This window comes from Rana temporaria, chromosome 3 (genome assembly GCF_905171775.1).
Source record: "Rana temporaria chromosome 3, aRanTem1.1, whole genome shotgun sequence".
Lineage (NCBI taxonomy): Eukaryota > Metazoa > Chordata > Amphibia > Anura > Ranidae > Rana > Rana temporaria.
In genome coordinates, this window is record NC_053491.1 from 219,749,880 (window position 1) to 219,776,893 (window position 27,014).

The 27,014-nt window shown below is 41.3% G+C and overlaps 1 protein-coding gene across 1 annotated transcript in view; it reads right to left on the reverse strand.

Annotated features, from left to right (window-relative positions):
- STAB2 (stabilin 2) overlaps positions 1 to 27,014 on the reverse strand; it is a 218,364-nt gene that overhangs the window by 120,455 nt on the left and 70,895 nt on the right. Inside the window, exons 17-26 of the mRNA XM_040344273.1 lie at positions 18,303 to 18,383; positions 14,914 to 15,066; positions 12,721 to 12,783; positions 12,534 to 12,629; positions 11,993 to 12,079; positions 11,105 to 11,216; positions 8,476 to 8,656; positions 7,266 to 7,359; positions 3,803 to 3,961; positions 509 to 604 (exon numbers count right to left, since the gene is read on the reverse strand). Coding sequence (XP_040200207.1) covers positions 509 to 604; positions 3,803 to 3,961; positions 7,266 to 7,359; positions 8,476 to 8,656; positions 11,105 to 11,216; positions 11,993 to 12,079; positions 12,534 to 12,629; positions 12,721 to 12,783; positions 14,914 to 15,066; positions 18,303 to 18,383 — 1,122 coding nt within the window. The remainder of the gene's footprint in view (positions 1 to 508; positions 605 to 3,802; positions 3,962 to 7,265; positions 7,360 to 8,475; positions 8,657 to 11,104; positions 11,217 to 11,992; positions 12,080 to 12,533; positions 12,630 to 12,720; positions 12,784 to 14,913; positions 15,067 to 18,302; positions 18,384 to 27,014) is intronic.

The window sequence follows — 27,014 nt, forward strand, 5'->3', positions numbered from 1 at the left end:
AAAATAAAAGACTGGTTAAACCCACAAGTGCTTTTTTTACCACTACTATTCCTTTATATTGCAGCAATTTAGAAATCAGATGAAAGGGTTAGCACTGGCAAACACTTTTTGATAGATCAAAAGTGCATTTTAGTTACATCATATAGATCAGACCAAAATGAGGGACAAGCGAGGAGGAATAAGGGACAGAGGGACATTGGTCCAAATCAGGGACAGTCCCTCGTAATCAGGGACAGTTTGGAGCTATGCTTCAACAAAGGTTGCCAATGCTTACCCCTACTTCTGAAAGTTCTAGTTGCCTGGCTGTTGTGCGGATCAAAAGGCCTCAAAACTTTTGGAGTCACTGAAACCAGTATAACGATTAGGGGTTCTGACTTTCCATTCTTTTCTAAATGCTTGTCCTGGGATTAACTCAGAAAGTATTTAAGCCAGAGCCAGCCAGGGTGCTAGTATTTTCAGAAAAAGACCAACAATGTCATGTTCTCTCAGTACTGGCCTCCACACTTACCAGAGCATGGCACTTGTCCTTCTCTTCTAAACAAGTATTCACAGCCTCACACTGAATTCCATCACCCCGGAATCCCTTATTACACTCACAGTCACTCTGTTGAAAGATGAAAACACAGTACATACATTTTAATAATTATCAAATGTCTGTATGAAAAATATTTATATACATCTTCTGTAAAAAAAAAAAAAAAAACGACTCAAAGTAATTGGTGCTTATTTTAGCTGCAATAAGGAGTCATCCTATCATCAGTGTTGAGGAAGAAACTAGCATTTTAGGCATGCATTATTACCAATAACAGTTGGTAAAATAGATATAGTACCAGGTGGTGTAAAAGCCAATCTATATATCAATAACAAGATAGGTTTAAAGAGATAGTAAACTTTTTTTTATTTATTTGTACCTACAGGTAAGCTTACAGTATAATAAAGCTTACCTGTAGCTTTATGTGGTAAATGTTCACTGTTTAGGACATATTCTCTAGCTCTGCAGCTGGTGACGTCACCGGTGTATGTGCACTGCGCTCTGAAAGGACAGCATGCTGAGTATGCTGCGCCTCAAGAGCGCTGTGCTGCGATCGTGCCTCCCGTGCGCATGTGTGGAAGCGACTTTATCGTGGCTCAGCCGGTCAAACGGCTGCAGCCCCTGAGCCCGGAAGAAAGACCTTGTAAAGATAGAAGCCCTGTCAGCGGTGACAGCGTGCCGCTGCAGGGCTTCATTTTGGGGTAAGTCTTTCATAATTGTGCTAGTATGCGATGCATACTAGCACATTATGACTTTGTTTTACAGGGAAAAGTTTTTGTTTTTTATTTTAGTCTTTACTACCGCTTTAAAATTCATGTTACTCCAAAGCTGGATGCCATGTAGTTAGGTAAAACACTGGGTATCATAAACTACGGCACCATTAGTGCATTTGCGACAGAAACAATTGAGTACTGTCTGTGATACTTTTTTATTTGCAATAACATACAATATTTCAGGACAAGTTTTCAGGGTATGTCCCCTTCATCAAGGTCCAAGCAGTATTTTTTCTCCCTGATCTCCTTCAACCTCTTTCAGACACTACTTTGAACCAGCTTTTTGCTAATGGCAACAGTGAACTATGTAGACTTCACCAGGAGCACATGTGACAGAGTGACAACTAAGGCAGGCCATACATGATGCGATTTTCTTTCCTGCAGCCACGGGTTGCAGGGAGCCATCCCTGCTGAGAGGAAAAAGAGATTATTGCTAGTGGTTATAGCCGTTGGCAATAATCGCATGTAAAAATCTGACATGCTGGTTGTGCCCAAGTCGATAGATGGACTGATCGATGGACTTGACAATCAGCCTGCCCATAGATGGTTTGCATCTCGGTCAGTCCCTGCTGAAACAGCTGAGATTTAAACCATCTATGGCAGGCTTTAGAGGCACAATTGATAGGCTATTGTCAGCTCATAGTATGAAGTGCTTGAACAAGGACCATCATGGCAGGATCACCAGGTATTAGCAGATTTAAAAAGATGGTAAACCATGTTAAAAAATTGCATTAATGTGTTCTAATGTATTTTAGTTGTTGGTTTTACATAAATGTTAATGCAACATGGAGAGATTTGACAGCAAGTCTACTTTAGGTACTATTTATAAACAGCACATTTTGGGGACAATGGATTGTAAAAGTTGTAGGCAATTGCAAATGTTTAGGCAATATTCACAAGTGTACATTTGTACAATTGCAGTGCAGTTAAATGGAAAGCCAGGAAAACACATGAAAAAAAATAAAATATATATATATATATATATATATATATATATATATATATATATTGTAAGGGGTTAGCTCGGTAGCGGGGTGTGTGACCTCCTGAGTGGGTTCACTACACACTGAATTATACAGAGAGGCAGCCGTGGGTGGTTGAAAAACAAGGGTTATGGTTTATTCCTCCATATTGCTGGAAACAAGTGCAAGCATCAAAACAGCATAAACAAAATAAACCCTGCCCACTTGGGCCGTCTACCTTCACAACACAGGAACCTACCTATGGAGTCTGGCACAGCCTACTGCTGGGCAGACACTGCTGGTCTTCCAGCAGAAAACAATAGTCTTTTTGATTTTCTTATCACACAGCAAAGATATCAACTACCACTTCACCTTCAGAAGTCTTCCTCAGCTCACTGCTCTCCTTAACTCAACAAGCTTTAGGATGCAGCATTGAGTAGTAATCCTCTGGACAACTTATAGAGGCCTTAATTTTCTCATTCTGAACAGCTGAAGCTATCCAACGTCCCTAAACCTTTCCGACTACTTCTGCAGCTGACACCCGATAGTAATTGGTGAATTTTCTAAACAAGGCAGAAATGTATCTCCCGTCTGTGTCAACACCCCCAGATTTACCTGACTTCCTGTCACAATATATATACACACACAGTATGTACACAGTATACAGTATATAATACAGAGGGGTTAAAGCACAGTAAAACTAACTTATAGCTTTAACAAAATATAATACAGCAACTTCAGGCAACCCTACCTTTTTAAGTTACTGATCTGCACCATGCAGTGGAAAAGGAGATACTGTAAGTGTAGGGACTGGCCAGATAGGGATCACTTTGATGCAGTTGGCCAGATGGAACATGTACTGTATTGCAATATATGCAAACTAAAAACCTTGCTTTTTTAAAAGAGACAGTATGCTATATGTAAGGGTTAATAAGTGGTTACATCCTTTTAGTATCTCATGTGTTATATGCTGTATAGGGAAGCTATTTAGTACCTGGACACTCATATATCCATTTCCACTGCATGGTGAAGGTCGGTAATATGTTTTAATAAAGCTGTAAGTTATGTTCACTGTGCTGTCACCCCTCTGTATTAAATATTTATTAATTTAGTGTATTTATTGGGACCCACCTGGTTACAGTAATTGCATAGATATAAATATATACATGAAAAAACATGCATTAAAAAAAATCAGCAATATATTGTTTAATCACTGCCTCATTGCCAGCTATAGCAGTATTTTGGACTAAATACTGCTGGACTGAGGGCCAGTTCACACCAGATGCAGTTCCATGCAGTTCCATGCAGTTCCGTGCATAGCATCAAATCAGGCACAGTGATATAAACATTTGTTCCATATCTGTTATATACACATCTAGTGTATATACACTCAACCCTAAATCACAATTATGGAAACAAAAATAAATGATAAAAAATATACTGTATACATAAAAAATGTTTTATCAAAATATAGAGATAATTTTTATGACACACATGATAGAGGTTATTCTGGCACTTGACTCTTATATAGTTACCTGCCCAGGGCCAATGTACACACAGGTTGCATTAACATGGCATCCTCCTTTGTTTTCAAGTAGGCAGTTATTGATCTCTGAGCAGTCCAGCCCATCGCCTGTCCATCCCGTCCGACATACACACTTGTGAGCGCCTGACCCCAATGGAATGCACTCAGCCTGTGAGGAATAGATACACCATTGTCATGGCACACATTACAGACAGTATTAAAGTTAGGATATGTCATATTTGCCTACATGTTGCCTTAAAATAATTTGTATAGTGTTGTCAGCCAAAACATTTTTTTCTTTGTTTCAAATTTTGTCAGATTTTTCTATTCTTGTTTATGACTTCACTGGGGAGATTTCCCTTCACATTGTTCTGGTAAAGCGTTGGAATGAAATAAGAGGAACAAGGGTCAACAGGACATGAAGACACATAAGAGTGAAGCTTTAAACTTACTCACTTGCCTTTGTCCCTGTAAAATATATTTTCAATCACTGTCCCTCTGATACATGGTTTCTGGTAAACATGCATTAGGCCTCGTACACATGACCGAGAATCTCGTCAGGAAAAACACGTCGTTTTCCCTGACGAGATTCTTGGCAAGAAACTCTTGCCGTCCAAGTGTACAGACTGCGGTTCTCTTGAAAGGAAAGAACGCGGTGACGTCATCGCGTACGACGAGCATGCACTCGTCACATTTGATGCCGTCGCCGCCATCTTGCTTCACCCTACCTATGCCGTGGAAGCTACTGCGCATGCGTCAAAGTCATTTCGAGCATGCGCGGGTTTCCACGGCGACAGGTAAGTATACACACTCTCGGGTTTCTCGACGGGAAACAGGCCGACAAGAATCTCGACGAGAAAAAAGAGAGCAGGTTCTCTTTTTTTCTCGTCGAGATTCTGGCCAGATTTCCTGACGAGAAACCTGAATGCCTCGTACACACGAAAAGGAATCTCGTCAAGAAGCAGTTTTCTTGCTGTTTTTGCTGAGAAAACCGGTCGTGTGTGCGAGGCTTTACTTATTGACCCAGTAATCAATTGTTCAGGAACAAATTTTCCTAGTTTCTACTGTGTTTTCCTGCCTTCTTGTAACATCCTCCATGAGCTCCTGGACGTTTCCTTTTCATCCCTACTTTATGTTTGTTTGGAATGAGCAGTGCACGCTAGTTGCAGTCATCTGCACTGCTCTAAGCACACTACACATCTCATAGTCCTTAGTCAATCTTGGTAGTGAGCAAGAGAGGGTGGCTATATTCCTACATACAGTGAGACCATAGAGAATGACTGTAACCCACTATAGCAGGAAGTCAGATAACAGCAGCATAGATACTTATATTAGTTCGAGCGGTCCAAAGCCCGCAAAAACCCCTTGCCCGCACTGGCATATTCTCCATGGGTTCTTCCAGGTGCCGGTCAGGTTTGATTGGCTGCTGCAGGATGACATGATTCTGACCCCTGCACAGGAATGCATTCATCCCATTCATCCCAGCACACTGTTAGTGGGCCAGAATGTAAACTGTGCTGTGCATGCGTAGCTCTGTGTACATTCCGCAGAAGGTGAATAGGCATTTTCAGGAGAACCCAATCAGACCCTTTGTTCTCCTCTATGAAGCACTGGATGTAAACAGACTTGTGCCCGCTTTCACCAGGCCACCTCCAGGTCTGATCCAATCTGGCAAAAACAAGTGGAAGGGTATCCGTTCCCCTCTGTCTGGCCGGATCAGATCGGTGGGCAACAGAGTGAGGTACTTTCAATAAAAATATAATAAATGTAAGACACTAGGGTCTGGTGTTAACTGTATTCAGTTACGTCATGCATCACAAAACCTCCTCCCTGCTTTCCATCCCCTAGTAATATTTCAGCTGTACATATTTTGTAAAAACAGACATAAAGCAGAAATGAGCAGAACCAGGGCTCAGGAAGGTGTACAGCTAAGCCTCTTGCACACTGCTGCCCATAAACATGCGCTGCATATAGATAAGTAACAAACAAAAAAACAGAAATCTGATTGGCTGGTCAGTGTTTTAGGCATGTGCGTACATGCCTAAAACACTGACCAGCCAATCAGATTTCTGTTTTTTAGTTTGTGTGTGCAAATATGAGTGAAATGTTAATTAGAAGAGGTTAAAATTCAATTTCCGAGAGCTAGAATTTATTTTACTCATATACACGCAAATACGCATAAAATAAATGCAGGACAATTATGGTCAGGAATACTGTGGTTCAAACATCACTACTGTGTGCAGGTACCCCAATTTACACAAACTGTCCCATCTCAAGCTAAACTTTTCATTTTGTATGATGCAGTCTTTTAATTTACCAATGTCATCCCACAGACATAACAGGTTCATACATTACATTTATCCATAAAAAAAAATGTAGGAGCAAAATGAAAAAGCTGAAGTGTCTAGGTGGTATCGCTACCCTACTATCCTACATAATATCAATCCTAATGTACTTGGCACGTGTTGGAGATGTTTACACAGGCCCCTGGCACCATGACACACATCTGGGGCACATGCTTCACGCATTATCCCTTTTTAGGATAAAATTCTCCACCTCTATGACAAACTTGTTCGGGACAAATTCCCAAACTGACCTCGCATAACTATACTGTCTATGTTGCCAGGCTCCTATAAGCAAATCAAGAAATTTCATCATTTTCTGATGGCTGTCCGTTCTGTAGTCGCTAGGTCTTGGCGCCAATCGGCTGTTCCCTCTTTAGCTGATTGGGCTAGTAAAGTGGACAGGATCGAACACCTAGAATGTATGATAGCCTGGGATGCTGATAAGAAAGAATCCCACACCATTATGTGGACCGTATGGTTGCACTTCTGGTTTTCCTCCGATTTTGAAGTTATTGTAGAAGATAAATTTGATAATGCTTCTCCGGGGCCCTCTCATGTGTAAATTGCCTCCCCTGTCATTTTACCCCATATTTACCCTTATCCCTCTGCCACACCCCCCTTTTTCCCCTTCTCTTTCTCTCCTTTTCTATTTTGCCTTCATGTATCTTTTTTGCCTCCCCAATCATTTTACCCCATATTTACCCTTATCCATCTGCCAACCCCCTTTTTTTTATTCTCTTTCTCTCCTTTTCTATTTTGCCTTTAGGTATCTTGTATCCTTTTCCTAACCTGCTTTAATTAATCTGTACATTCTGTAATATGAGGTTATGGCTCTAACTGTAGCACCACTACATATTCACGCCATATTTGTCCTGCTTTTTACGATTCTGTTCCTAGTGGACTACTGATTAATTAAAAATTCATTCAAATGCTTATTTAACCATGCCTTAGAGACCTAAACCCTATCATGCCGTTGTGATATTATTATAATGGTTTTAATGTATACTTAAAAATCCTTTGGAAATGGACTGACACTCTCATGTTTTCACTGTATATTGCTTAAAACTGAATACAACAGATTCAACATACATGTTAAAGCTAAAAGTAACAGTGTGATCATAAACTTACATTAACACTACAAAGCCTATTTTCAGAATTAAGACAAGGATTTGTTTCTTTACAGTGAAATCCATCTCCTTCAAATCCTGGTTTACATACACAGCTGAAAAACACATAAAACAAAAATGAAACCCAGAAATAAGGCGATTTGCTTCAAAGTACATATACATCAGCAAAAAGTACAATATAGAATAAAAAGTAGACATGTGCACAACAAAAAAAAAAAACGTTTTTTTTTTGTTTCGTCTCCTTCCGTAGATTCGTAAAGATTCGTAATTTCGTAAGATGCAAGTTTTCCTATTCGGACCCATTCGTATTTTGTAAGACGCAAGTTTTCCTATTCGAACCTGTTTGTATTTCGAAAGACGCAAGTTTTCCTATTCGGACCAGTTTTATTTTCGTTGATACTGAATGATTCGTAATTCTGTTTAATTTTTTTTCGTTGATTCGAAATTTGTAATTTTGTTAGATAATCATTTTAGTTTAATGGATTCGTAATTTTGTACTTTCGTAAATACATTGCGGTGCGGTCATTCGCAATCTCGTATTTTAGTTTAATTTTCAACACACGGCTAATCCATATTAAGATAGACTTTCTCTTAAGCACTGTACACACGGTCTGACTTTTTGCCAACAAACTTCAAAATGAGCAAGTTTTCCAAAAAATCAAAGCTTTACACTGTCCAATGTGACTCAGCACAAAAGAGATAAGCTGATTAGCTAAGATATTAAGTAAGATACATCACTCACTAACTACACTGCCCAGTGCCCATTCAAAAAAATGATTCAAGTACACAAATTTACGAACAGACAAAGTAACGGGTTTACAAAACACACAAATGAAAATACAAACATACGAATGAAAATACGAATATACGAAATTACGAACAGACAAAGGATTTAAAATACGGAATGCAAAGCGTTCGTTATAGATGTCATTTTCGTTCTTTTGCTGTTTCGGTGTTTCGTCCAATCGTACGTTAATATTTTCGCTTGTTCGTTATTTTGCTTATTCGTAATTCCGTACTTTTCCTATTTTAGTACTTTCAGCTATTCGGATGTTCGAATTGATCTGAATGTACGAATACTAAAAAATTTGTACGAAAATCCATTTGTTACGAACGGAATCGCACATGTCTAATAAAGACACACATGATTTTAAGAGACATATATAGTATGTGAATAGTATTTTGCATTGAACAATTACGAAGCAACGTACTTGGGTGTCTTTTTGCTATATTCACATTCAGCATGAGCGTGGCAGTAGGTTACAAGGGGTCCGCAGGGAGTAGTTTTCATATCACAGAATCTTCCTGTATATCCGCTGGTACAGGATGCGGTCAGACAACTACCATCACTGTCTATATGGTTATTGCATCTTCCATGGAGACAGTTACATTCTAAAACCAGATGACATTATATTACATTAGCAATCAGTAACATGCAGTTCTATACAGTATTTTATTACACATCTAACTTACCAAGTTAACAAAAACAATTGGTAACCTGTTCAGGCCAACTGACTTATACTAGAAAGTTGTCTAGGAAGGAGAGGTGGAGACCTTGGCAGTAATCCACCCCACAGAGATCCTATGACTAAACACTAGATATAGTGTGAAACGCGTCAGCTGTCCGAGGTTCGATTGCTGTGACTTCTAGTGCTGTTCCTATTTTAAATAAAGACAACTATTGTTCAAGAGTGCGGCTGTCCAAACATACATCCTTGTTATTCCTGTCTTTTTAGAAAGTTGTCTCCCCTTTATGTTGGAACCATGTTTATAGAAAAAATTCACGGGCCCCAATGCCAAATGGTAATCAAATCCACGTGACATTTCCTCCTTATTACAATAAACTTTATACTGACATCAAAAAGTCTAGCTAAACAGATAAGCAAAGGTTAGCTTTAGTGAAGAACATATGTCAAATCATTCAGTGGATCTAGCAATATAGTCAGAAATAAGAAATTGAGATTACAAAAGCACTATAGCGGCCCCTACATCTCTATTTTGTAGTGCAGCTTGCACTATTGGTAATTTCTGTACAGGCATTATTTTATCATATTTTTATTTTGACTTTTCCAGGTTTGTGACAGATGCATTTCAAGGTTTAGTATCCCAAAAATGTATATTTCTTGTTTTTGGAAAAAGCTAAGGATAAGGTGTTAAGGCTTTTTTTAGGACTTCATTAGCTTTGTGTCTGATCCTGTACCTCAACATTGGCCATAATGGGGCATCACAACTCCTTGTTGTATTTACATTTCTTTGATAATACAAAGAATTCAAAAGGGCAAGTAAGATTTGAAGGTGAACCAAAAAACCAAGAAGGCATGAAGACTTTGCCCCCCTGATAAGAAAAAGAAGCTAATGGAGGACTCAGCTCACCAATCTCGAAAGTATAACTTAGGTGGGCTGAGCCTATAACAACTGTTGCTGGAGAGAAATTTTTGCAAAATAAAAGAACCACGTAACAATGCTAATCCATTAAATGCCCATAGTAGTTCATGTAAATGTTAAGGGGTAGATCCACAGAGCGAGTACGCCGGTGTATCTACTGATACGCCGGCGTACTTTCAAATTTCCCACCTCGTATTATTGTTTTTGAATCCTCAAAACAAGATACGACGGCTTCTGGGTTAGATCCGACAGGTGTACGTCTTCGTGCGCCTTCGGATCTAAGATGCAATTCTTCGGCGTCCGCTGGGTGGCGTTCACGTCGTTTTCAGCGTCGGGTATGCAAATTAGCTATTTCCGACGATCCACGAACGTACGAGCGGCCGGCGCATTTTTTTATGTCGTCTGTAGTCGGCTTTTTCCGGCGTAAAGTTAAAGCTGCTATTTCGTTGCGTATAGTTAGACTTGCCATGTTAAGTATGGCCGTCATTCCCGCGTCTAAATTTGAATTTTTCCTTTTTTTTGCGTAAGTCGTCCGTGAATCGGGATGGACGTACGTCACGTCTAAGTTTAAAAAATGACGTCCTTGCGACGTCATTTCACGCAATGCACGGCGGGAAATTTAGAAACGGAGCATGCGCAGTTCATTCGGCGCGGGGACGCGCTTCATTTAAATGAATCCGCCGCCAGAGATACACTATGCCACCGTAACTTACGGCGCAAAATCTTTAAGGATTCGAAATTACGCCAGGTTAGGTACGGCGGCGTAGCGTATCTCTGATACGCTGCGCCGATCTATTTCTCTGTGGATCTGCCCCTAAGTGATTAACATAGGGTGTAACTTCTACACTAGCCCAGAAAACATCTACTGTATGTTGGCCATGCAACTAATGTACATAACAATAAAAAAAAGCCAAAAATAGCAGGAAAACCAACTTACTATAGCAAGTTAACCCCAAACTAACCCTATGGCAACAACACTTATTTCCAGTACAATTATGTATTAATCATAGCATAATAATAACTTTTGTATACCATGTGTATGACATAACATTGGAAGATAAACACTGCTTTTTCTAAAAACAAATCACTATCGGCAATACGGTTTATGGTTATCTAATGCCGGTTTCACACTGTTGCACTGCGGTTTGGCTTCAGCTTAGCTGTACATGGGTTTTTGTGTGGTTAACCCGTGGTTTCTCATGGACTTTCTATTAGATCACGCATTTTTGGTGCGTTTTCTGAAACGACACCAAAAGTCCTGCATGCTACATATTTGGTGCGCTTTCAGAAAACACACCAAAAATGCGCAATCTAATAGAAAGTCTATAGGAAACTGCGATTTAACTGCACAAAAAAAGGCAGGTACATCTGCGCTGTGGCCAAACAGCAGAACAGCAGTGTGCAACTGGCCTAAGACTCCTGCTAAATGTTTTCTAGTCACAATATAGATCTCACTTGTATCACATCGAGGTCCATACATGTTGCTGTCCTTACAACGGCGACAGTCGGGTCCAGTGAATGCTTCATCACAAACACATATGCCACTGCCTGTCATACCATCCATACACTAAAACGTGGTAGGGAAGAAAAGAAAGCCTATCAAACACAATATTTATGCACAACTGTAAAGTAAAGTGTAATGATAAAGAATTAACAGCAACGATAATATTGTTTGTAAAATAAGAAAAAAAATGTTTGTTCATTTGAGGATTGAGGACACATACCATTTAAGAGGAGTCTACTCACATAATTTGTAATAAAAACATGTTTGCCATTCTGAAGCTTCCCTCCAACCACTTTGCATATTATTTTATATATACTGTTATACTGCACTTGCCAACTATGCTGCAGAAATCTTCCTCCACTGAGTTTGGCTGCAATAATTTTAACTGTGGGCAGCTGAAGCTGCTACCTGTTCACTTCCTGGGTTTACAAAGGAAGTGAACAGGCATACAAACATATCAAAAGATGAGCACATCGCCACTAACAACTCAATAATAATATCCCGAAGGTCTATAAACAGTCACTTCCCCCAAATAGGGATCACCTAAGTGAACAGGCAGCAGCTTCAACTGCCCACAGTTAAAATGGATGCAGCCAGACTCAGTGGAGGGAGATTTCTGTTTCATTTTGGCAAGTACAGAATCACAGTATATATCAAATAATATGCAAAGTGGTTGGAGGGAAACTTCAGAATGGCAAATGTGTTTTTATCACAAATGATGTGAGCAAACTGCAGTTCCTCTTTAATCTATGACTGTGATTGTGTTATTCATTATATATAAGATATTTACATACATTTTATATATATATATATATTTAGGCACTATATAATATATTTACCTCTCCATTTCCAAAGCAGGAGTTGGTGAAACCACCAGGGCAAGGTTTGCATTCTGGGCCAAAGAACCCTTTGCAACACTTAGGAACCTGCGATCAAGTTAAAATATAGTGAGCATAACGTAAAAAAAGGCCAATGGCCAATGTAATTATTTGTGCTTTATACGTAACTTTAAATGTGCAGTAAAGAAATGTTTTGTTAAAAAGGCTAATAATTGTAGCTCTTAAAAAGATCAAACATAAAAGTTGCTAGTGATCAGCCTAGCCAGCCAGACCAGAAAGCAGCTCAAAAAAGAAAAGGTGCACCCTAGTGATCTTTGATCTCTTCTCTGGGGATCAGGTCAATCTCCACCTCTCCAAGGTTGCCCACCCCTTGTGTTAAAGCTTTGTGAATTGAGCCTATTGACCCACTAAAATATAGAAGACAGACAGAAGAACTTGTACCTTCAAAAACAAGTAAGCAATGGCAGTTCCTACATTTCTATCCTGACCAGGGTGTTTTGTAGCAGGATTTCTCTTTGTTATTCATTGAGCCCATACTTACTGGAACAGTGGCATTGCAGTATCTAGAGCAGCCAATTCTGGGATAATCACTCCCCATAATAGAATTTCGGTAGAAACATTTGTGTGTAAAAAGCGACTGCAAAGAAAGGAAAAATTAATTGTATTAGTTCACGCTCTGCGAGTGTATGATATGTAAAACAATCAAATGTAAAAATAAAGGTTCTTACTGTTGTTGTTGATCCCTCTGGGCATTTACTGAAGAGGACCAAAGAACAGGAGATACACGTTCCCTAGTGGAAAACAACATATTGCCATTTATTCAAAAGGCTGGAAATGTGCAAAATTAAGTATAAGGCCGGGTACTAACGAGCAAACATGTACGATGAAACTGATCCGTCGGACCGTTTTCACCGTACATGTCTGCCCGAGGGATCTGTACGATGGCTGTACTAACCATCGTACAGAAGTCCGCGCGTAAACAATACGCGGGGCGTGGCCGCGTCGTCGCCGCGGCGATGACGCGGTGATGACACGGCGACGTGGGCGGGCCTGCCATTTAAATGCTTCCACTCATGCGTCGAACTCATTCGACGCATGCGAGGGACGGCGGGCGCTCGGACATGTACGGTAGGTCTGTACTGACGACCGTACATGTCCGAGCGGGCAGGATTCCAGCGGACGGTTTTAAAACACGTCCAGGAATATTTGTCTGCTGGGAAAAGGCCCGGCGGGCAAATGTTTGCTGGAAATCTGCCCGCTCGCGCCTACACACGACCAAACATGTATGCTGAAACTGGTCCGCGGACCAGTTTCAGCATACATGTTTGGTCGTGTGTACGGGGCCTTACTTGTCCATGGTGAGTAAATTAATTCCCCATATGATTTTTTTTCTATTCAGAAATCAAAAAGGGGGTAATCAAAAAGGGGGTAAGGTATGCATGTGGCAATTGTGTAATTATTCAAAATATCAGTGCTGCACAAGTCGAAGTATCCCAATAGTGGCAAAGCTTAATTGGATGTCCCAGTGTTTTGTGGAGGTAAAGGGCAATATACATAGACCAGACCTATATAGCCAGACCTTTTAAAGAATGAGCTGATAGCTACCAAGTGCAGGTTGGTTAGCCTTCATATGGACTGTCTCTTTATCTACATAGTTACATAGGGCCAGATTCATGAAGACTTACGACGGGCGTATCAGTAGATACGCCGTCGTAAGTCCGAATCCCTGCCGTCGTATATTTAAGCGTATTCTCAAACTGAGATACGCTTAAATATTGCTAAGATACGACCGGCGTAAGTCTCCTACGCTGTCGTATCTTAGCTGCCTATTTACGCTGGCCGCTAGGGGCGTGTACGCTGATTTACGCCTAGAATATGTAAATCAGCTAGATACGCCTATTCACGAACATGCACCCGGCCGTCGCAGTAAAGATACGCCGTTTACGTAAGGCGTTTTCAGGCGTAAAGATAAACCACCAAAAAGATGGCTCAGCCAATGTTAAGTATGGACGTTGTGACCGCGTCAAATATTTCACGTTTTACGTTGTTTGCGTAAGTCGTCCGTGAATGGGGTTGGGCGTAAGTTACGTTCACGTCGAAACCAATGAGTCTTTGCGGCGTAATTTGGAGCATGCGCACTGGGATACGTCCACGGACGGCGCATGCGCCGTTAGTAAAAAACGTAATTTACGTGGGGTCACAATGAATTTACATACAACACGCTCACATCTTACACATTTGAATTAGGCGGGCTTACGCCGGCCCAGTTACACTACGCCGCCGTAAGTTCTTTGTGAATACAGGGCCTGCTGCTCTAACTTACAGCGGCGTAGTGTATCTGAGATACGCAACGCCCGCCGAAATCTCTCTGAATCCAGCTAATAGTCATTTTAGTTTTGTTTTGTTATTTTAATTTTGGATAGAGCAGGTAGTGGTTAGTAACCTGTCAGGTTTTTATTACTGTCTTAATGTTATGGAGCTTCACCCTTCCTATTTTCCCTGGTCACCACCATCAAGTGATGAAAGTGGGAGTGGAACCAAGATTTTCAGTTGGCACCAGAACAGAAATAGATGGGAAACCTTCCAATGGAGACACTTGTCCCTATTAAAAATTGTCTAGGAGGGGGATTTACCTTTGGAGAAATGTCCCCTTACTATTGAGTGTACAAAACAGAAAGTGAACGGAAATTCCACAATAAAACATTAATATAATTACAAATTTGATAGAGGTTTTCACTCTTCCCTACTCTATCCAAAATAAAAAAAATGTTGGCTTGTGTTATAAATTCGTATTCATTTTATGTATGGATTTGAGAAAACATGAATCGTAGTTCAATTTATTTGCCAATAAAAGTAGTAGAGTGGCCAAGCACAATATTGAAATAAATATAAGTGTTTAATTATCCCAGTAGTATACTTACAAGTATTATCTTATATGTATTCTCATCACATCTATGAGGCAGAATTGGCAATATAGAGGGTGGAATGAGAACACCATCAAGTGTGTAAATGCGCCCATTTTTTGCAGCAACATCAGCTTCTTCAACCTCTTCTCCATTCACTAAGATTTGTCCCTTTAAGACAGATTGGTGAAACACTTGGGTCAAATGAAAATTTTATGGAATAAACTGCAAATATGGCATTTATTATTTCATGGAAAACATATATATTACATCTTTAAAGGTACATATAGATAAACAAATATGATAAGACAGCAATATACAAATATCTCAACATTGATCCCAGCGTAAGTATGAAACTTTTCAGTCCCAGGGAGTGTAAGAAGACATGGGGCCACACGATGAGACTGCGGTTTACCTTAAAGTGGAGGTTCACCCTTTAAAAAAAATTCTGACATGACACGGAGTCGAGCCATCCTACCGACAGAATGCCGGTGTTTTTTTTGTTCTCAGCACATACCACGTTATCACGATTTTCACCTCACGGCAATCCCGCGGGAGTGGGCGTTCCCAAGCACTGCCTGTGATTGACAGGCTTCCGAACGGCGCATACTGCGCGTCACAGGTTGCCGACAGAACCCGAACGTCAGTGCGCAGGCGCCGTATAGAGCCGCACCGACGTTCGTTTTTTTTTGGCAACCTGTGATGCGCAGTATGCGCCGTTCGGAAGCCTGTCAATCACAGGCAGTGCTTGGGAACGCCCACTCCCGCGGGATTGCCGTGAGGTGAAAATCGTGATAACGAAGTATGTGCTGAGAAAAAAAAAACACCGGCATTCTGTCGGTAGGATGGCTCGACTCCATGTGATGTCAGAATTTTTTTTGAGGGTGAACCTCCACTTTAAGCTGCATTGGGGGTTTTTCACTGTAAGGATGTGGAACTCTCTTCCGCAATTGGTGTCAGCAAGAAATATGGTATGCAAAACTTAGGCCTCGTACACACGGAACTCGACGTGCCAAACACATCGAGTTCCTCGGCCAGTTCAGCCCTGAAGCCGCCGAGGAGCTCGGCGGGACGAGAGCTCCCATAGAACAACGAGGAAATAGAGAACATGTTCTCTATTTCCTCGCCGAGGTCCTCGTCGGCTTCCTCGGCCGAAAGTGTACACACGGCCGGGTTTCTCGGCAGAATTCAGCCAGAAACTCGGTCGGAAGCTGAATTCTGCGAGGAAACTGGTCGTGTGTACGGGGCCTTACAGGCACTTTACCCTTTTGATACTGGAGACATTTCTCCTACTCTCCTCACAAAGAAATCTCTCTCTCTCATTTCCAAACTGTTCCTCATCCAGTAGAATGGGCATCACAGGTTACTAAAACTATGCAAATTGTCTCTGATCCAGCAGTGTAGGCATCATGGAGGATTTAAACTACTGGGATATCCTTCATGATAACAATTTTGGCCTTCTGACTTCATAAAAATACAATTTCAGCTCCCAAACAACAATCTATTTAGATATCTCCAACTCCAGCAACTGTTTCTTGCACAATTTGGATCCTTAGAAGTGAAAGCCTTTCCAGACCTCTATCCAATGTCCAATTAGTTATTTCCCGATACAGACCAGTTGCTCTTTTAGTGTGAAATAATAAATGGTTGATGAATGCTTCAATGATGGACCAGGATGACTGCGAGTATGTTTGTGTTTTACAACCTTTTTATTGTCCAAAGATCGCTTGATTCCCTTCAGATTTATCCATAGAGCATTCCTTACTACAGCTAGAACAGCTAGAACAGCTAGATTCTCCTCAGATAACTCCTCAACTTGTTTGTACTGCTCAGGGGGCCAAGGTCATTTTATTCAGATTTTATGCACTTTTCCTATGAATGTGGCACATTGGAGAGCCATCATGAACTTTATTTCATATCTTGTGACTATACAACTTCAACCTGCTATATCAACCTATATTTTAGGTCTAGCCGAGAGCCTAGTTAAAAAAAAAAAAAAATCTGCATCGCTAAAAAGTTACCGTACATATATAGTATGCTAACAGTGGATAATCTCATGGTTGGTCACAGTGGGCTAGATTCAGATAGGTTAGCGGATCTTTAGATCCGCGTAACCTATCTATTTTACGTTACGCCGCCGCAAGTTTTTGAGGCAAGTGCTTTATTCAGAAAGCACTTGCCTGTAAACTTGCGGCGGCGTATCGTAAATCCCCCGGCGGAATTCAAATTCCACGGCTAGGGGGCGTGTAAAATTTAAATCAGGCGCGTCCCCGCACCGAACGAACTGCGCATGCGGCGTCCGTAAAATTTACCAGCGTGCATTGCTCTAAATGACGTCGCTAGGACGTCATTGGTTTCGACGTGAACGTAAATTACGTCCATCCGTATTCGCGAACGACTTACGCAAACGACGTAAAAAATTCAAAACTCGGCGCGGGAACGACGGCCATACTTAACATAGGATACGCCGCATATAGCAGGGGTAACTATATGCCAGAAAAAGCCGAACGCAAACGACGTAAAAAAAAAACGCCGGGCGGTCGTTAGTTTCTGAAACGGCGTAACTCCTCATTTGCATATTCCTTGCGTATACAAACGGAAGCGCCACCTAGCGGCCAGCGTGAGATTGCAGCCTAAGATCCAACGGTGTAAGTCACTTACACCTGTCGAATCTTAGGGATATCTATGCGTAACCTGATTCTATGAATCAGGCGCATAGATACGACGGCCGGACTCAGAGATACGGCGGCGTATCAGGAGATACGCCGTTGTATCTTCTTTCTGAATCCGGGCCAGTGTGTTTTTGTTCTGTGATACTATGGTATGACTGGGGGGGGGGGGGTTATTTGTTAAAAGCAAATCCACTGTGCACTACAAGTGCACTTGGAAGTGCAGTTGCTGTAGATCTGAGGGGAAGATCTTAAAGGAGGGGAAGCTCTGCTGATTTCTATCATCCAATCATGTACAAGCAAAAATGCTGTTTTTTTATTTTCCTTGCATCTCCCCCTCAGATCTACAGCGACTGCAATTTCATGTGCACTTGCAGTAGTGCACAGTGGATTTGCCTTTAGTAAATTAACCCTATTGCTTATCATGGCTATTATCTCTCCCTGACTTGTGGTTATATGTATGTGTGGTAAAGGTTTCATTCACCCCTTTTTCCAAAAGACGATAATAATCCCATAATAATCCCATAATGAGACCTTCTGGTGCTCACTAGCATTTTTATTCTGTAAATATGAATGAAATATATTTGTTATTCATATGCTTTAAGGAGACCAAATTAATGTGTCAGATCCACACTTTATACAAAATATATTTTAATAATAGGTTTTTAAGCGACAACAGAAAAGTAATGACCATCGATTACATCCTAATGGGCTACACAGAAACACTCTACTACTTACATTACTGGTTGTGTTAAACTGGATCATTTGGTTTGCCATACTCATAATCTGAGAGGATGATATGATATTCGCAACATCCAGCTGTAAAGAAACAAGATGATTGTTTGAAAAAAATAAAAGGTGTTCTCTGTGGCCAGCATGGGACCTGGAAGACTGCAGCCATCACTGTAGTAACAGTTACTACTACAGTTATTCTCTGCTTCCACAGCAGTCCCACAGGTATGGAATATATATATATATATATTTACACTGGTTCAAGCTGGACCAATGTAACTAAGCAAATACAACCCATACTTGGAATTCAGCTTTAAGCTTTAAGTTAAAGGGGTTGTAAAGGTTCGTTTTTATTTTCCAAATAGGTTCCTTTAACCTCCCTGGCGGTATGATTATTTCAGATTTTAGGTGCTGAAAGCGGTACCATTATTTTGCATGGAAATTTGGCGTTTTACATTGCAGGCCTGTAATTCTTAGAAATAATTCACTTAAATCTGTCCAAACCAGAGTCTAGTAGACATCTCGGGTATGAAAAAGTTTGAAAAACAAAATCATAAATTAAAATATAATAAATAATTATAACAATAATAATATAATTATAATAACAATATTCAATAATGTAAGCAACTCAAAATCACTGAAATTTGCTCAGTTGCAGAATTGTCGCTGTCATTACTTTTATTTTTTTATGACGAATTTCCCCACAAATCGCTATCGCTCAATTCTGCAAGTGATTCTAATTTATTATTGCTGTTTTCTAGCTGGTCTAAAACCACTTTTGATGTAAAGGGACACTTTTTGGTTGCTATGGACAATCTCCAGTTTCCAGGCAGAAAGTTTTTATTATATAAAAGTACATGCAGGACACTGGGCAGACCACTAGGGACAAAGGGGTGTGTATTTTTTACATACAGTATGTATTGTGTTTATTTACTTTTTTGAATTTGGCGCCGTTCTCCGCCCCGTACATCGTAACGTCGCAGGGAACGGAGCTCGGCGGCACACAGGGACACTGTGAATCGAGCGAGGAGACACCGCTCGATCACACAGCGCGGCGGCATCGCAGGATCCAGGGACAAGGTAAGTAAACCATGCCTGTGGCTGCTGCGAGGCGATCCCGAGTCTGGCTCGGGGTTACCGCTTTCAGTAATGAAATACCACCCCGAGCCATACTCGGGAATACCGCCAGGGGGGTTAAGTTAGTGCATTGTTGGTTCACTTGCCTTTTCCTTCAATTTCCCTTCTAAATTTTTTTTTCTTTGTCTGAATTTCTCACTTCCTGTTTCTCCTCAGTAAACTTGCCACCATCATCCGAGCAGTGGTTAGTCAGCCAGAACAGCTTACTGAACAGCTTACTGAGGAGGAACAGGAAGTGAGAAATTCAGACAAAGAAAAAAAACATTTAGAAGGGAAATCGAAGGAAAAGGTAAGTGAACCAACATTGCACTAGCTTAAAGGAACCTATTTAGAAAATAAAAAACAAACCTTTACAACCCCTTTAAGTTGTGGATAGAGTATGGAATGGTTAAGACCCCTGTCATTTTTTTTTCATTGTCTATATCCATTCAGGATGATTTATATTTTCTTCATATCCCAGAGACACAGCAAGAAGTTAGAGAATATCCCTTCAAAGTCAATAGACAGTTGTCATCTCAACAGGTGTCTCCTTTAGAAGATTTCCCCTCAACTTCCATAAGTGTTACCATTTTGGATTACCCATCACTTTCTGTATATCAGACAGAAGCCACCAAGACCAATAGTGAGGACACAGTGACGAAAAAATACTTTTGGCTTTATACACACTCAGTTGAATTGTAGACTGTGTAACACACTTCTATTAGAACTGCCCTTTTTCTATCACTTTTCAATTTACACAGAACCACAAATAGGTTTATGAGAGGGTAAGCAAAAAGGAATAAAGAATACAGCCACCCAAAATATTTTGAAGAAATAGTATTTACATGTCACTGGTCACCCCACATTTAAAGCATAGACGGCAGAAGTTCTTCAAGACAAGCAGATAATGTTTCTATTGTTAAAGTGGAACTAAACTTGATCTAATAGTTTCCTAAAACAGTTACATTGCATGCATGATGTGAATGATAACTGTTAGGCCTCGTACACACGACCGAGGAACTCGGCGGGCGAAACACATCGTTTTTCTCGTCGAGTTCTTATCAGGGGAAGACAATTCCTCTCCGAATATAGGGATTTTTAATGTGAGGTGTGTTGCTCTTGGTATCTAAGGTAGGCGCACAAAACACAAGGTTTTTAGTAGTATCAAAAATAATTTAATTATATAAATATAAAATATCATATTTCATACAGTTATTAACATAATGGGATATATATGATCAAAACCACATTTTCATGATAAACAAGGTAAAGGGGAGACAGGTTATTTAAAGGAAAGTTGATGCGAGTTTGCCAACTAGTTTCGCACTAGATGTGCTTCGTCAGGGCTTGCATAATTGCATAGAAACTAGTTGGCAAACTCGCATCAACTTTCCTTTAAATAACCTGTCTCCCCTTTACCTTGTTTATCATGAAAATGTGGTTTTGATCATATATATCCCATTATGTTAATAACTGTATGAAATATGATATTTTATATTTATATAATTAAATTATTTTTGATACTACTAAAAACCTTGTGTTTTGTGCGCCTACCTTAGATACCAAGAGCAACACACCTCACATTAAAAATCCCTATATTCGGAGAGGAATTGTCTTCCCCTGATATATGCTGACCCCTTTTTATTTTCTACAAACCTTGATGGGATTGTGAGTGACTGTTGCTCAAGAGGAAGTCATTCATTCACTTACACACTTGTTTCCTCGTCGAGTTCTTGTTAGGCTTGTCGAGGAACTCGACGAGCCAATTTTCTCCATTCCCGTTGAGGAAAAAGAGAACATGCTCTATTTTTTTTTTTTTCCAAATTTATTTATTTATTTATTAAACAAATATAAATAATCAGGAATATTAACATGTACAATGCATTTCACAAGGCTGTCAAAATCACATTTCTTGTACAAAGGAAAGCAAATATTAATAATGCATTTATTCCAGTCTTGTAAAGATTAAGAAATATCTAGTTCATATAGAAATTGAAGATCCTCTGAAGGGGAGGGGAACTGACCCCACCCGAGTCCTAGAACGAGGGATCAAGGAATCAATCAGAAAGGCGAATGTGGTTAGGGACCCTATGTCAAAAAAAAAAGAAAAAAAGATTGCGTAGGAGACCATCGCCAATCCCATTCTCAAAAAGTCCACCCCTGATGGGAACTACACTGTGGACGGGAAGGTAATCGTGGTATCAACCCAAAGGTTAGGGTTGGCATGGTCCTTGAGCTCGTAGGGTCCCCCTGATATAAACCCTGGGTAAAAGTCAGCCATATCATGAAGAGGAAAAGAGAGAGAGAAGAGAAAAAAGAAAAAAAAAAAAAAAAAAAAAAAAAAAAAAAAGGGGGGGGGGACGGGGACGCCCTGCACTTGGGTGAACTAAACATATAGGATCATCATCCTTAGAGGTACATTTCCACGATAGCGTCTACTGAAGTTTGAGCCCCATACTCAAATTCATACCCATTTATAAAGAAAGCTGAAGCGCAAGGGGGGGGGGGAATCAGGAAGAAACGGATGTACTTTTATTCAGCGTTTAAGTATTATTAATTGGGGTCTGCTGAATTAGGTTGTTAGAGGGAGCAAGCGGAGCTCCCTTGGATAAAGATTCCCTGTATTGCGTCCAGCACCCCCAAGTATATCTAAATTTCTCAGCCCTATCCTTTGCTTGATGAATGATCCGTTCCATTTCCTCAATTTTAATGACCCTATTGTGCCATTCACCTATCGTGGGAGGTTGTGGATCCTTCCATCGCACAGGGATGCACTGAGAAGCTGCATTGATCAAGTGAATCATAAGGGATTTGCTGTAAATTGATTGAGGTAAGGAAGTGTGATGGAGTAAATATTGTGCCGGGGTGAAATCAGGTGTGTATGTGGTTATTCGGACAATGAGGGCATGGACTTCCGCCCAGAAAGTTTGAATTGACGGGCATTCCCACCATATGTGCAGGAGAGTCCCCTCGGCCGAGTTGCATCTCCAGCACACAGGGGGGACATTAGGGAATATTTTGTGTAGTCTACTGGGAGTCTTGTACCACCTTGAATAAATTTTATATCTGTTCTCTTGGGCAGATACATTTATTGATCCTTTGTGTGTATGGGACCAAATCGCTTTCCAGTCTTCGTCAGAAAAGGTAATAGCAAGGTCTGTTTCCCATTTACTGTGAATGTCCGTGTTAAGTGTCTTATTTGGCGTGAGCAAAGCATACAAATTAGAGATCAAGTGCCGTTGCGGTTCAGTTTGGTCGCACAGTGCTTCAAAAGGTGTGAGTTCTCTGTGCCATTGTGCCATTGAAGGTGCTTTACTAAAAAATTGTCGGATTTGGAAAAATTTAAAACGGGGTATATCAAAATCTGGGAATCTCGAGGTCATTTCCAACTGCGTCAGCAATGAATCTGAATGAAAAATTTTTTTTGCCCTTAACGTGGGTGTCATCTGGGACCTTACTGGGTCCATGGCCGGGATATCTTCTGGAAACCCTGGGTTATTGTTTAGGGGTGTCATGGGTCCCGGGAATGTAACTATATTCATAGATCTATTCATAGCCCTGAAGCACAATAGTGTCGGACCAATCAGAGGGTGAGTTTTACAAGCTTTAGGGGTTAATTTCGAGTCTATCCATGGAAGATGGGATATTTCGTATCCCGCAAATGCTTCCTCTAGCTTAACCCAATCCTTCCCCGATTTATGTAGATGCCAATCAACGATCCTTGTTAGTAGACTCGCCTGGTGGTACCGAGCTAGGTCTGGTAAGCCGATTCCCCCCTTCATCTTGGGGATGGTGAGCCTGTCCCACCCTAATCTAGCGGGCCGTCCGGCCCAGAGGAAAGTCCTACACAGGGACTTGAAAGAAGTGAAGAAAGAGGCAGGGATTTTTATTGGGACCGCTTGCATTAGATACAGCATTCTGGGAAGAATGTTCATTTTCAACAGTGCTGCTCTACCAAACCAAGAGAAAGTTCCCTTGGTCCAATTAAGCAGATCCTCTTTTATCACTTGCAGTGTGGGTTGGAAATTTTTGGCATATAGTTCAGACAGCCTCGTAGGAAGCTTGATTCCCAGGTATGTGATGTCATAGGGTTCCCAAACAAAGGGGAAATTTTGTTTACAAAGGTCGACCGTGGCTTGGGTAAGGGAGATATTAAGTGCCGTAGACTTATTGAAATTGATCTGCAGATTAGATATTGTATTAAACATTCTTAAATCTTTAAGGAGATTAGGTATCGAGATTAATGGGTTAGTCAGAAACAAGAGGATGTCGTCAGCATAGGCTGCAATTTTATATTGTTTGCTATCAATTGTTACACCTCTGACATCCCGGTTGTCTCTTAATCTCCTGAGAAACGGTTCCAGGGTTAGAATAAAAATCATGGGAGAAAGGGGGCAACCCTGCCTAGTTCCATTGTGTACCGAGAAGGCGTCCGACAGTCGGCCATTGACCCTGATCCTAGCAGTTGGGCCAGAGTAAAGTGCCATTACCATTTGAATAAAGCGATCCGGAAAGCCTGTTTTGTGTAGGACGGCCAACATGTAGTCCCAGGCCACCCTATCAAACGCCTTCTCGGCATCAAGGGACAGCAGGAAACCCTCTGAATCATTGGTTGAGAGCCAGTGATGAACATTGATCGCCTTCGTGGTGTTGTCCCGGGCCTCTCTGCCAGGGACAAAACCCACCTGGTCGGTCGATATTACATCTGGTAAAAAAGGGATTATTCTATTGGCCAAAATTTTTGCGAATAATTTTATATCCACGTTTAATAGAGAGATTGGGCGATAGTTGGGGGCCAACGTGGAATCCTTCCCAGGTTTAGGGATCAGTGTAATATGTGCTTCCAACAGATCTGAACCTGTGTGGGAGGGGAATGGTAGATCGTTGAAGGCTTTGATAAAATGTGGGAGTAGTATAGATGAAAATGTTTTATAATATCCCGAGGTTAGACCATCCGGGCCAGGGCACTTTCCGGGCTTCAATTGTTTTAAAGCTATTAGGGCTTCTTCTATTGTGACCGGTGCATCTAAGTGTGACAAATCTGGAATAGGAGTAGGTGGTGTGCCATATTTCGAGAGGAACTCCTCAATAAGCAGTGTTCGAGAGCTATTGGGCCCCGGCGAAGACGACGTAGGTAGATTATATAGGGAAGATAGGTATGACTTAAACTGTTTAGCGATAAGGTCAGTCCTGTGCAGAACTTCCCCTGTAGGGGTGGTAATAGTGTGAATCGTGTGGGCTTCTCTTTTCCTCTGGAGCGCATTAGCCAATAGTTTTCCAGGTTTATTTCCGAATTCGTAGTAGAGTTTGTGAACAAATGCAAACTTACGTTTCATTCTCGTCTGTAGTTCCCCCAAAAGCTCCTTCCTGGCCGCTATTAGGGCCTCAAGGGTGTCTGCCGCTAAGGAACTTTTGTGGGCTAGTTCTAAGGATTTGATCCTATCGGAGAGATTTACTATGCGAGCCGTTTGGAGTCTACGCCGTTGCGACATATGAGAGATGATTTCACCCCTAAGGACACACTTGTGCGCAGCCCAAACAGTGGCGGGCGTAACCTCTCTTGAGGAGTTTTCATCAAAGTATTGGGATAATCTAGTCGACAAGTTAGCCGCTGCTACCGGGTCCAGGAGGATTGAGTCATCCATCCTCCATGCCCCCCTTCCAGTACCTATACCTCGCCATGTCAATGTCATAGTGGTCGGATGGTGATCCGATAACACCATAGGTTCGATGGTAGCATTGGAGAGGCGCACCAAATCCGCTTGTGTAATAAAGATGAAATCTATACGAGAGTACTTAGCATGCGTAGGGGAATAGAAGGTGTAATCTTTCACCGTCGGGTGTAGCGTTCGCCACGAATCGTGCAAGGTCAGTAGTTTCAATTGTGCTTTAATAGCCCGAAGGGCACGGTAGGTCATGCAAGAGGAACCACTCGAGGTATCCAGTATGGGGTTGAGAGGGACATTGAAGTCACCTCCCAAGATTAGCAAACCTGAATAGAAAGCTGTAAGGAGTTGAATGGTGTTACGGAAGAATTGGACATGCTGAGAATTGGGGGCATATATATTAGCGATGGTCACGGGCGTACCTTGTATCTTACCCTTGAGAAATAAAAACCTCCCCTGCGGATCCTCCTGTACATCCTCAACCTGTAATGGACAGTGTTTAGAAAGCAGGATCGATACCCCTTTGGATTTTGAAATGTTATTGGTAGCATGAAAAACCACAGGGAAGTAACGGCTACGTAGCGTGGGTATTTTGTCCGATCTGAAGTGTGTTTCTTGCAACAGCACTACTTGTGGTTTATCTTTTTGTATAGAAGAGAGCAATTGGGAACGTTTTTCAGGGATGTTAAGTCCACGCGTATTCAGAGAATATACCTTAAGACTCATGGGGGGATTCCCCTGGTCTCTGGACTGTCGGTTCGCGTTCATAGCACTAGCCATATTGTATCAAGGAAAGGAAATGTGAGGGGGAGAAAATAGGGGAGAGAGGAAATGGGGGAGATGAGAAAAAAAAAAAAAAAGGGGGGGAAAGGGGGGAAAAAGGAAAGGGGGGGAGGTGGGGGGATGGGTAGAATATAGGTAAAGGTCTTCAGAGGGTGGTGTGAAAGCCCTGAAGCTGCAAATCAGCCCTCAGAGCTTTATCAAGATAGCCCGAGTACTTAGGGAAAGAATTACTTCAGTCCCCAAGTCAGTAACTTAGATTCGGGACCGAGTGTACACCGCACCCAGGACCAGTACTTCAAGAGGAAAACTCCGGCCTACTGGCCGCCGGGCGTCAGCGTATGGGGGTTGACCAAGACAAGCCAAGAAACTCCGTATTTTGAACAAAAATAAAGATCACTATTCTAATAGGCAAAACAAACAATAGTCGCCACGCCACCCCAGGGCAACGCGGGGTAACGGTTAAATAACCTGCAGGTTGTGGGAGAGCTCAACGTTCTTATTCACATATGAATGTGCATCAGGGTATGAGGGAGCTCCCTCCCCCAGCTCCTGGGCCCAATCCTGCAGCATCATTGTATGTGGCAGGGGCCTTACGTTGTAATCACCATATTTCCAACCTCCCCCATCCCGGGGCAAGGCGAGAAAAAAATCCCCCCCCCCACCTCTATAGACGAGAGCGACAAGGTCGCGTCACCCTCCCCTGGACGGGGGCAATCCCAATTCATCCATTCCCAAACCCACAGTCCCCTCACAGATCAACCTTAATAACTGTAAAAATAACATTTTAACACAAAGGTCGGGCCCTTAAAAATTAAGACAGAGCTCCCCCAGCCATCCAGATCCTGACTCTTTGATCAGGGTTAACGAAAGGAGGTTTATATATATTATTAAACTAAATGCGGTTACCTTTGTCTCCCAAGTCTTATTGCCCAATTCCAAGCATACCTAAAAAGAGCATTCTAGACAGTAGTATCCTATGGTTGAAAAAAAAAAAAAAAAAAAAAAAAAAAAAAACAAGAGCTTAACACAACTAAGTTATCTGGTGAATTAACTACCTAATAACCTCCCTAGGGGTAAACGGGATCAAATCTTAACTGCAGAGCGTCCACAAAAACCATTACTGGGAATCGTCATCATGGGTTGTACCTTTGAC